Source organism: Cheilinus undulatus, linkage group 5 (assembly GCF_018320785.1).
Source record: "Cheilinus undulatus linkage group 5, ASM1832078v1, whole genome shotgun sequence".
Lineage (NCBI taxonomy): Eukaryota > Metazoa > Chordata > Actinopteri > Labriformes > Labridae > Cheilinus > Cheilinus undulatus.
In genome coordinates, this window is record NC_054869.1 from 51,629,201 (window position 1) to 51,641,569 (window position 12,369).

Consider the following 12,369-nt stretch of genomic DNA (forward strand, 5'->3'; position numbering starts at 1 on the left):
TCTGTTCAGGAATGCAAGTAAATAACTATAATTTGACATATTAATCAAAAATAATAATTTGCTTCACTTTTGTTTCATTTTTTTTGTAAATCAGTAAATTTGAAAATTCATGGATAACAATAATAGTTATATTTTAGCATTAAAAATATCATTTTGGTTAAAGAGCTTCTACATATTGGTGTATTAACCATTGCAGAAACATAAAAAATATTTTTTTGGTAATTACCAATGCTGTTAATTTAGGGCAGCTGTGGCATAAACCTTACTTTGGGTGGTGGTCTAATAAATTTGTTAAGCACAGTGATTATATATATATATATATATATATATATATATATATATATATATATATATAATCACTGTCCTATCTGAACAAAGGCACTAATGCCTTTATATATATATATAATTAATAAATTTAAAATTTTATAATGATGTTCAAATTAATATCTCAAAATAATCTTTGATATTATAATATTTCACATAATAAATTACATTAAATGTTATTAAGTACTAATTACTGGTCAATTACTAATTAGTTAGCGCATTAATCCGAGTGCCTTACATTAATATTACTTTCAGAATTTGGCTCATTAAATTAGTTCAAAATAAATAAAATTGTGACTAAGTAAGGACTAAAAGGTGCGAAGTTTTTACCGACTTAAACTGGACTAATCTACTTTTAAGATTTGACCAACCAAATCTAGCCGCGTGACTTAAATGTGACTGAAATGTATGAAAATGTCATTAAAAATACTTGCTGTTCAAATTAACGCTGTCTACCAGGCTCTCACCATCAGTGGCGCTGTGTACACTTCTTATGAGTAAAACAAAACCAACGAAGAAGAAATTCACCGGAAGCTACTTTTTCGTTGCACGCGGTGTGTCCGGCCTTTCCAACAGGGCATAGAGAGGCAACATGGTGAGGAATCGATACTCGTGCCTTAATTATGATTTTAACCGTGTCTAACTCATATTTATTCTCTGGTTTTTGTGTTAATGTTGAGATAAGATTATTATGCAGCAGAACCCGCTGGCGTTGGTTAGTTGGCTGTCGTAATAATTGATTAAAATGTGATTTTATGTAGCGATGGTAGCGACTGAGAACGCTGTGCGGTGTTGCTAGCTTTACTGATACGGCAGGCTGTACACGGCCTGTTAGCTCTAACTGCTGCGATGATAATAGTCTACAGAACCAGCCTGTCCATGTGAATACTGCTGGTCGCGCTTAGTCTTAACAAACGAATAATCATTAGAAGCGTAATGTTAAGTTTACATAGTGTTAGATTGGCTAACACATGGCGGCAGGAGTCCTCTGTTATACGGGGGTAGTATGGTATAGCACTGACTAGTGCGGACGTCGGATTTGAATGTGGTGATGTCGGTAGTAAGGGACTGTGTTTCTTGTTTTCCAGGCTAAGATCAAGGCACGAGATCTGCGGGGTAAGAAGAAGGAGGAACTGCTCAAGCAGCTGGACGACTTGAAAAATGAGCTGTCCCAACTCCGTGTGGCCAAGGTTACCGGTGGAGCTGCCTCCAAGCTCTCCAAGATGTACGTAATAATAAATAATAATAATACATCACACTTATATAGCGTTTTGTGGACACTCAAAGACGTACTCCGAGAACCATGACAAGCACTCGTGTAGTCTATGAAACTAACGATAGCGGCCATGAAGTTGCCTTTCTAGGTTACTTGTACCAAGAAATGGGCCGAGACCATCAGTCATTGTCAATAACGAAGCGCTTTTCTAGTACAGGTGTGTGGTTGAAGAAAATTCCAATCCACCTGCCGACATGTCAGATTCTTCCCCCTGTGTTTTACTGTAAAGCTACCATTCTGTGGTCATGAATAACCAGTTGTGCTGCTAAGTTGTGGGAAAAATCTTAATCATTCTGTCATTGAGATTGTGATTACTCAACACTATAACCTCTTGATTTTACCGCATCTAAGCAACACCTATGCATTCTGAATACTTTATAAAAACAAGCAAAATGTAGAAATAGGTGAAAATGTAAATATAAATATTTAATTAGTAACCCATGTAAAGATGTTGCAATAGTGGTGATGCAAAGTTAATTTTGTCAGAAATGATCAATTTAATCTTTGACTGTAGGTGAACATGCTTAGTTTTAGTCACATTTTAGACATTTTTACCCTTCATAGTCTATTTGTTTTCGCTGAAAACGCAAACATTTCAGTCCAGTTTAAAAGTCTTTTTTAGTTCATTGAGGGAAGATAAATTTTGAGTCTTTTTTTTTTTAAAATCAAAGATTTATTTTTTGCGAGCCTGTCTTACCATCCTCATGGAAAAAGGTTGTCAAACATTTTAGTCATAGTTTTAGTCAACGAAATTAAGAGTTGATGTTAGGGCTGGGCAATTAATCGCACATGAGATTAAATTATGTTTAATATACGATATGGACTGCTGCAATTTTCAAATCGCAGAAGGTGCAATATTTCTTGAACCTGAAATTTTTGACAAAATAACAGTTTAATTTTTTTTTTTTTTTCCAGCAGAGATGTCATGCATTACATGCCTGTTCTCTTCATTTTTGTATGTTTTTCTTGTTAAATATGAGAATTACATAAAAGTCAGCACTCCCTGTAATACAACAGTTCCTACTCAGTTTGCAAGATGAGTCAAAATCATCACAATTAAATGGTTTTTTCAAAATTCTCCAGCCCTAGTTTAATCTGATATTGTGTTGGTTATAGTATAGAATGAATTATTGCTTGTTTTTGTTGGAAAATTCATGATATGAGTAACTTAAGAAATAATTGCATATAAAATTGCAATCGCAATATTGGGTAAAAAAAAAATTGCAATTAGATTATTTTCCCAAATCATTCAGCCCTAGTTGATATACAATTGTATAATTTCACGTGTGCATAAAAACATCAGTTTATCCAGACCTTTTATGCCCTATAAACCCTCTTTAAATAACTAGATAGTTGTAGTAGATGCCAGCTTTAATTGATAAGACAGAAAAAGCTTAATTGGTCATAGACCTGTTTGTCACATAAGTTGCCAAAAGGCTGATATCAAAGACTGTAGAAAGAATTAAATAAAGCCTGTGTGACGTCAGCTGTTTGATTAAAATAGGCTCACTCAAACCGCTTTGGAGCATTTAAAAGCTGCTGCTTCCATATTGAAATTGCCAAACTTTGGATCAACCTTACCGCTTGCCCACTTAGCTTGACTTCTTGTCAGCTGGCTAGCTAGCATTCTGGTGGACAGATGGGTAGCCTCCTGCCTGTCAAGATTGTACCAACAAAGCTTCGCCCTTGGTGACATGCCTGCTTGGAACGTGGTGCTCTTGTTAAAGATGATACTTTTGAGCTGATGTTTGCTGATGCATTCACACTTGCTTACCAAAAGACTGAGACTTGAGACAACCTAAATGTTCCTCATATCGCATAACTACATTAACCTGTACTCTAAAAGTTTGATTTGATTCTGTTCTGGGGTTTCATTTCTCATTTCTACAGCTAGTATGTAAAAGGAAGTCCCTGCCTGTCAAGCTATCTGTCAATCAAATGAGATGCACCAACCAGTGCGCAGTGAGGTTTTTCCTCACTTGAATCGAAACAATTGTGGTACAAAAAAACATGAAGACATTAGCTAATGAGACATGTCTTGTTTCTTTTAACCATACTGTAAACATGTTTGTATTGTAATAACTGCTTTTTAACATGTGTTGTGCACATGACATCTGGTGTTTGTGCAGCCAGCGTCAAGTGGACACTCGCTGTATAGCAAATTTTTGCATTTCCGCATTGGCTTCGTTTTTCAGGACCGGAGGTTGCTGCTTGGCCGATGTCTGTCAAAGCAGATGGTAATCATCCATTATGGTGATAAACCATATAACTGAAAGAAAAAACTCCAAGGCACTTTCTATCAGTTCTACAACTGCAGTCCAAATTTAAACAAGCACCTCAGATACTTTTAATTCCAGGAAGTGCTTTCTTGTACACTTTGTAGTTTTGCCTTTAATAATTCATCTTGTCGATGCAATATTTAGAGTAGCATCTTTCATCTGCATGTATATTAAGTCTTAACCCTTAAACTGAAAAGAGATTTATCTAAACTGAACTCTCCCATTTTGGCATAAGGGGAAACAGTAGATGGCCGTTTTTAGGCCCTATTCTGTCCAAATTTACGCGTTTTCCATGTTCTGTAGTGAAGTTCTGCCATCATTATGCCTCTAGACATGCCAATCCCATTCTCACCTCTCTCAAACCTCCCTTACTTCCTCTGATGGCATAACACAGAAGCAATCACTTTGTCTCCCATCTTGCCTTCAGATCGTTTATAGTGAAGGCAAAACCTTAACTGGGACACAAATATCCAGCCTTGAAACACCACTGAATACACACTCAGTGTTGTAGATTTCTGTAAACTTTTCAGAATTTATTTATTTTTTTAAGTAAACGACTACTCTCCATCAGGAATATTCAATTTAAAACCTACAGATAGTTGCCGCCTTTGTCAGCTGATTGACTTCTGAACAGTTTTATTTCCTGAATCTATTTGAACTGTAAACTGGAACATGAAGTCTAGAAAAGGTTTTTTACTTTCCTGTTTGTTCATTGCAGCCGTGTTGTCCGCAAATCCATCGCCAGAGTCCTGACGGTCATCAACCAGACACAGAAGGAGAACCTGAGGAAGTTCTACAAGGTAAGAGAAGATGTTACCTTTGGGATTAAACTAACAAAGCTTCACCCTTGGTGACATGCCTGCTTGGAACGTGGTGCTCTTGTTAAAGATGATACTTTTGAGCTGATGTTTGCTGATGCATTCACACTTGCTTACCAAAAGACTGAGACTTGAGACGACCTAAATGTTCCTTGTATTGCATAAACATGTTAGCCTGGACTCCCAACATTTCTAAACTTTGATTTGATTCTATTCTGGGGTTTTAGTTCACATTCCTACAGCTAGTTTGTAAAAGGAAGTCCCAGTTAAGCCTATGAGTCCATCAGTCAAAGCAGTGATGTTGCCGTCCTTCAATAAAACGCTTTTCTGTACCTGCTCTGCTCAGAGTTGCAGACCTTTCAGCGTTCTCTTACATGGCATTGGGATACTTGGCTTCTTTCCTTTGCATGCCATCTGTCCTTGAGGTGGCCTCTAATTTGAGCAGGTGCTCTTTTCCAGCATTTGCTGTGGTGACTGCATGTTACTGATTAAAAGTAAAATATAAAGCCTTGGAATGTGCTCAAATGAAAAACTACATGCTTAAAAAAACCCAAATTTATTTACAAGTTCTAAGAAAGTGCAGTTTTTGCAACATTGCAGACCTTTTCCTTTACTTGGTTTTCTTTCTGACATTGTTTTTTCCTGCTCGACTCAAAGTTAATATCATATCTTGAAGGGTAAGAAGTACAAGCCCCTGGATCTGAGACCCAAGAAGACCAGAGCTCTGCGTCGCCGGCTCAACAAGTATGAAGAGGGTCTGCGCACCAAGAAACAGCAGAGGAAAGATCTCCTGTACTCGGTCCGCAAATTTGCTGTCAAAGCTTAGAGGCTTTTTCTATTGGTAAAATAAAATGTGTAAAACACCAGAAATGTGTGTAGTTTCTTCTTAAGAATATCAAAACATTAAAATCACACCTGCATGCGGCATAAAGAAAGGGATGGATGGGGAATAAAAGCATCAGAAATACAAATGGCAAATTAACCTTAACATAAACCAAGAAATGCACGTGCAGAAATTGAGTTATGCATTTAAGGGAATAGTCTGAATGTATAAATGAGAAAGAAATCAGTTAAAAATGCTCCACTATATTACAGTGTTACTGATGTGCAAATTTAATGATCAGTGTGCAGATGCAGCTAACAAACCTGTTGATGTGCAACCACAGCAATGCAGTGATTAACATCTATAAACTAATGGCAATTTTTAATTGTGAGAAATACAATAAGGAAGCTTTTTATTAAATACTATTGGTTTTAGTTGAATGTAATGTTTTTTTTTTTTTTTAATTAAACCTCTTAAGTTGTTCTCAACTGTTAAAGCCAAAAATGGTTCCTGGAGTCTTTTCAATGACTGGAACAAACGCTGTGCAGTAAAAAGTGCTGATTGAATATTGATAGTGAAGTGCTGCTAAGTATTTTGATTAAAAACACACGTTTACATTTAAATGATGTTAATGAGTCGTTTGTATATAAAGTGGTTTACAGGTATATTTTTTGTTAATTAAATGATTCAAAATGACTATCAAAGAGCCAGAAAATGTAGATAATTGACGTATTAATATACTGCAACTGGAGGTGTGTATGTGTATTTTGCTTTTTAGAACTAAAATGACACATGCTCATAGAAAATTCTAGTAAATTATTTTCACAATAACATGCCATGGTTAAGTTACTGTACAATATATACAGTGCTTAACAAATTTATTAGACCACCACCCAAAGTAAGGTTTATGCCACAGCAGCCCTAAATTAACAGCATTGATAATTACCAAAATCATTTTTTTATGTTTCTGCAATGGTTAATACATAAGATAATATGTAGAAGCTCTTTAACCCAAATTATATTTTTAATGCTAAAATATTATCTAGAATTTTTTAAATTTACTGATTTACAATAAAATGGAAAAAATATTAAAGCACATTATTATTTCTTGATTAATATGTTAAATTATAGTTATTTACTTGCATTCCTGAACAGAAAAAATAGTTTTAGTGGTTGAATGTTTTGCTTGATTCATTTCTGACTTCTCAGAGAAGCCCAGTGAGCCGGCTCAAATTTGGGTATAAAAAGGTGAATTGAGTTTGAAATTCCTCATTCCTGTTCAAAATGGTAAAACGTGGAGTGCCCACTGAAAATGAAAGAGTCCGCATTAAAGCACTTCATGATGCTGGATGGTCTCTGAGACAAATATGACAGGGGGTCTAATAAATTTGTTAAGCGCTGTATACAAAATATAATAATACTAATAAACCCTGGCAGCCACTTTTTTTTTTTTTTTGCATGTTTTTGCCTCTCTTAAACTAAATCTTGCTACTCCCTTCCTATTGTTGGCTCTGTTGGCACATTATTGCTGATGTTAACCCTTTTACCACTTTTTAAGCCACATTTCATAATTTGATATGCCCATTTTTGCCTGTTCCCTCAGCTAACCGTTTCTTTTCAGTTTTATCAATTTTCATCCCATTGAACCAAATTACCTCCTATTTTTGCCACTTTAATGCCATCATAGCCACTTTTGAATCCCCTTTTCCCACTCAATATGCCCATTTTTTGGCTATTTTTTTGCCACTGTTATCCAGCTTTTGGCATTTCTAACTAATTTCTGCTACTTTTAAAATCTAATTACACCACCTTCCCACCATTTTTTCCATTATTAACCCATTTTAGCTATTTTTAAAAATATTCTAATTCTGTTTTAAACAAAAGGGTTAACATTTTTAAGGGGACTACTTACTACACAGATGAATTGAAATGTGTTTCTTTGATAATTCAGGTTAAATATAAAATATTACAGCTTAACTTTACAATGGACCATGATTTTGCTGGCCCCCAGTTTGGCTGGGCCCCAGAAAGCCTGTGGAAAAAATGAAAAAAAATGTGAACTTTTCCTTGATGATTTAAGATATCCTTGTTAAGTCACAAAATCTGAAAAAGTAAGGAGTAAAAATATTTAGATAACAAGTCAGGAATATGGGAATAGAAATTAATTTGTGTTTTAATTTAACATTTTCAATTTTGCATCTCACAATTAGGACTCAAACTTAGGATTTTGACTTTTATTTCATACTTTGAGCATTTAAACTCATAATTTTGAATTCTCATATAATATTTTGAGCTTTAAGATTCATAATTCTAATTTTTAAGTGATATTTTGACCTTTTCAACCAATTATTTTGTATTTTACCTCACATTTTCAACTCCAAACTTTAACTTCATAATCACATAGTAAAATGTTGAATCATATTTTCCCTTTGAATTTCATGATTACAAGTTTTATTTCATATTTTGACCTTTTAAACTCATGAGTTTGACTTTCTTTCTAATATATTTGCATTTGAAAACATTATTTTTTCCATTTCATGTTTTGACCTTTTTGAACTAATAAATGTACTTTTCTCAGATTGTGAGCCTTTAAACTTATCTTTCTAACTTTTTAAATCATTTATCATCAGTGCTAAGTTTTCTTTCTCATATTTTATTACTGGTGAAACAAGGTTGACGGTCTATGATTGGAAAGGTGATGCTGTTAGGCCCTCAGGTTAGCCCTGAATCCAGAATCCAGAAGCCGCTGCTGTGATTGAGTTTGACACCCCTGATTTAAAGGGTTTTAAAGACTACCCCTATAGATTTGATTCATCTGCTGTCAGATATTTTGCAGCATCCACTTACAGTTTGTTTCTCATGCACTGCATGGCTGCATATGTTTGCCTGTTAAAGTCCTTGTTGAAGCCTCTGATGCGTTTCCAAACAGCTTGGGTCCATCATAAGAGGGAATATGTCACCATATTTAGCAGTTAATCGTTGTACTGTACACCAGTGGCTCTCAAATGGTGTGGCAGGGCACACTAGTGTGCCTTGAGGCAAGTCTAGGTGTGCCTTGGGAACTTTATAGATGATATCAGTGTATGTGAGTTGGATAAGTAGCATTGGTGTTAGCATACTGGCTAACAGTTACCTAATTTAGAGCTAAAACGCATGGCAAGCTAATTTTGGGTTGATTGGATTGGTTCTGTTGACAGCTTAAACCATTTTGCTGCTTTTTTGCATATTTGCCACTGCTCTTTACCACGTTTGACCCATTTTTTGCCCCTTTTTCTGAACTTTTGCTACATTTAACCCATTTTTGCTAACTTTTTGCCACTTTTCAGCCAATTTTGCTGTTGTTTGGCCATTTTTTACTCCTTCTTAACCACTTTTAACCCCTTTTTACCATCTTATTGCAACTTTAACCCTTTTTGCCACTTTTCTGCCACTTGTGATCTATTTTTCCACCTTTTGGACACTTTCAACCCATTTATGCCACCTTCTTGTCAATTTTCACCCACTTTTGCCTTTGTTTGGCCACTTTTTTTGCCCAATTTTTACCTTTATTATCACTTTAACCCTCGGATCCTACTTTGTCCATTTTGAGGACATTGATCATTTTTATCATCTTTTTTTTACTTGATAGTCACATTTTTATAGATTGAGGCATCAAATTTGGCCAAAGTTATTATTTTTCTTCATATTTATTTATTTATTTTAAATTTTTATTTATTTTTCTTCATATTAAAAAAAAAAACATCTTGCCCATAGAACTTGATTGACACGAAATAGCTCCATCATCCTTGTTTGTCCGAAATAGGACTTCCATTAAAAACGCGTTTTTTTTTTTACTTTGTGTCTATCGCACCAAAACAACTTAAAGCAACTGTTTCTTTGCAGTCACTCCATCACCAGGGATCTAAATTTCGCCATTCCATAGTGATCCAGCAGATGGTCCCAGCACACCATTTTAACCCCTTCAGCAACACACACATGGTTTTCCCTCCATGGACTCAGACTGTTTGAAGCGCTATTTCACCCACTAAACATCATCAGAATTAAATGAACTGATTCATGCCACTAGATATTGATGTCTGAGAGTGGGCTACATGTGTAAGGAAAAGTTTGTGTGCTCCTATGTGTGTGCTCGGGTGTGAATCTGTTCCTATGTTTTCAACCGGACATGCCATAAGTGGTTTGTTTACAGTAGGAAATGTTACATCTGGATTCTGCAGTCTGGGACTAAGAAAGGGGGACTTTGGACAATTGCAACTTTACCCTCAATTCCAGGGCCGGTTCTAGGCATGCATACATGAGGGGGCAGGCAGAAATGTGAAGGGGGCAGCATGCGTACACATTATGCTCCAGCATAAAAATAACTGTGATTATTATTATTATTACTATTATTACTATTATTATTATTATTATTATTATTCGTATTATCATCAAACCACCTCAAACCAGCATGCAGAACTAGAGACTGGGTGGAGCTTTCTGTAGCAGGCATGAAAACGGGTCAGGGGTGAAAAAGGTGAGAAGGATACGACCCCTTTAGGGGGGCCCGGGGGAATTCTCCCCATAAGAAAATTTTTGAATATTTCATATTTAAAAGCGTCAATCTGATGCATTTTGAGAAAAAAATCAAGCAGAATTACAAGTCAGTATGAATGTATAATAAAGTATCTATCTATACATGGTCACATTATGCTATACAAGAAATGAGACTGACAACTTCTCTCATTAAATGCGCAACAGCACAACTTTAATGTAGTCGCTCAGATGTGCAAATGGCCTATCAGTATTATCATCAAGTACAGACCTTGACAAAGACAAACCTCAGACCACACTTATGTATGACAGGCCGTTTATGCTAACCAGCCAAGCCTCTCCATACAGTTCACTGCGCATCAGTGTTGCCAGATACAGCTGATAGTTTCCAGCCTAAAACTTGTCCAAAAACCGCCAGAATGCACAAAAAAAAAATCCCAATAATCAACATGTAATCCTTTTTCTTTTGATGAACGAACAAAACTCCATAAAAGTCCACTGACAGCTTAAGTACACCAAAAATAGCTCCTCTAATGACATGCAACAACAGTCAACCATTACAACGTACTCTCTCCCAATCACATCACGGCTCCCTCCATTGAACTCTACAGGATACTCGGAGTGACTGACAGGTTACAGAAGCGCTGGGTGTTTCCTGGGGGGAGGGTCTCTGCTGACTGCAGACAGTGATCCCATACAGCCACCCGAGCCGGGCGACTGAGTGCCACAGCACGGAGCGGAGGGGAGAGAGCGATGAGGAAACTTGTGCCCTTTTCGGCGGATTTGATTTAAGGGGGCAATGCATTTGTTTGAGGGGGCGTTGCCCCCTCTTGCACCTGCATGACTCACTTCATAGCAAGTGGATGGACCTGCATGTGGTGAGAGCCGGCATGGAGGGGGGTGGCTCTGGGACGCTGGAGATCACTGTTCAGCCCTCTGGAGGTGTCGTGGGACTAACTGAACGAAACACTGACGAAGGAGGGTTCCCACTTGACAACCCCTGAGAAGTGCTGGTTTCTTATTACCCATGGGTCTGCACGGTTGATTTGTGGAGGCAATAGTAATGGATTAGGGATTTCTTCACTGAGCACTGATCCTCTTTATAGAGCACAATATCTTGTGTTTCAGTCAAATTTGATCAATAGGTAAGAATATATTATATCTCAAATGTGCAGTAAATTTATACTAGTATATGCGCGTAATTGGCATATTTGTGTTCACATTTTGGTTAGAGGTGGAAATGCGCGTGTTAGTGATTCATATCCTACATATGTCCTCTGATTCTTTATGCCTGCACATAAAATAAACCTAACATGAACAAATGCATTCGCTCCCATATGATTTGGTAGAGGAGGAGGCTTGAGAAAAGAATGGTAAAACTGGCGTGTTTTTCACTCCGATAGACTCATCTGTTTAGCATGGACGCTATCTCACTGAATCCAAGTCATAGGCATAGTGTACAATAACTGGCATAAAAAGGGTGTAACATTGAATTATTTTTGTATTTTTTTTTAGTGGTCAGGGTTGAAGTTGTTGAAGAGATTTGAAGCAGTGAAAGTTAAAAAATAAATTTGAAAACTCATTATTTTATTAACACCTTTCTGCATGTCCGTTTTCGGACAAACAAGGACAGATGGAGCTAAAATATGGAATTTGGCACTACAAAAAAAAAAAAAAAAAAAAAAATCAATGCATCAAAATCAATTTTATTACTTATCACTGACATGGCCCTGTATTGATTGAAAAAAAGTTTTTTTAATCTAGATCATTTTATATGGGAAATATGGTGCTTTGTGTTTTTACCATAAAAACAACAGTGACATGGTGTACAATAACTGGCATAAAAAGGGTGTAACATTGAATTTTTTTATTTTAATTTTTGTTAGTGGTCAGGGTTGAAGTTGTTGAAGAGATTTGAAGCAGTGAAAGTAAAAAAAAAATGTTAAAAAATGTTTATTTTATTAACACCTTTCTGCATGTTCGTTTTCTGGACAAACAAGGACAGATGGAGCTAAAAATTACAAGGGAGCGAGGGTTAAACAGTGTATTTTAGTCTCACTGTAAGAGCTGAGCTAGAAATAACTAGATCTAATAAAAAATACACAATCTTGCCAAAATCCATGCCATATACATGAACACAGCCAAAATGATCACAAAATGAAGAATGCAAAATGCATGAAATGGACACAACCTCCCATCAAAGTTTTGATCACCAGATCAACAGAAACACAAACAAACAAGCAAAGATTTTAAATGCATAATACATGAACATAATTTTTAATAAAGCTACTTACATACTGGAGTAATAGTGTAACGTCA

The 12,369-nt window shown here is 36.1% G+C and overlaps 1 protein-coding gene across 1 annotated transcript; it reads left to right on the forward strand.

The window, feature by feature from the left end:
• The first annotated feature begins 786 nt into the window (after positions 1-786).
• Positions 787-5,563, forward strand: rpl35 (ribosomal protein L35). Its single transcript, XM_041788429.1, has 4 exons — positions 787-919; positions 1,413-1,549; positions 4,598-4,679; positions 5,374-5,563. Exons 1-4 carry the CDS (start codon positions 917-919, stop codon positions 5,521-5,523), a joined length of 372 nt encoding a protein of 123 aa, XP_041644363.1. The 5' UTR covers positions 787-916; the 3' UTR covers positions 5,524-5,563.
• The last annotated feature ends 6,806 nt before the right edge of the window (positions 5,564-12,369 follow it).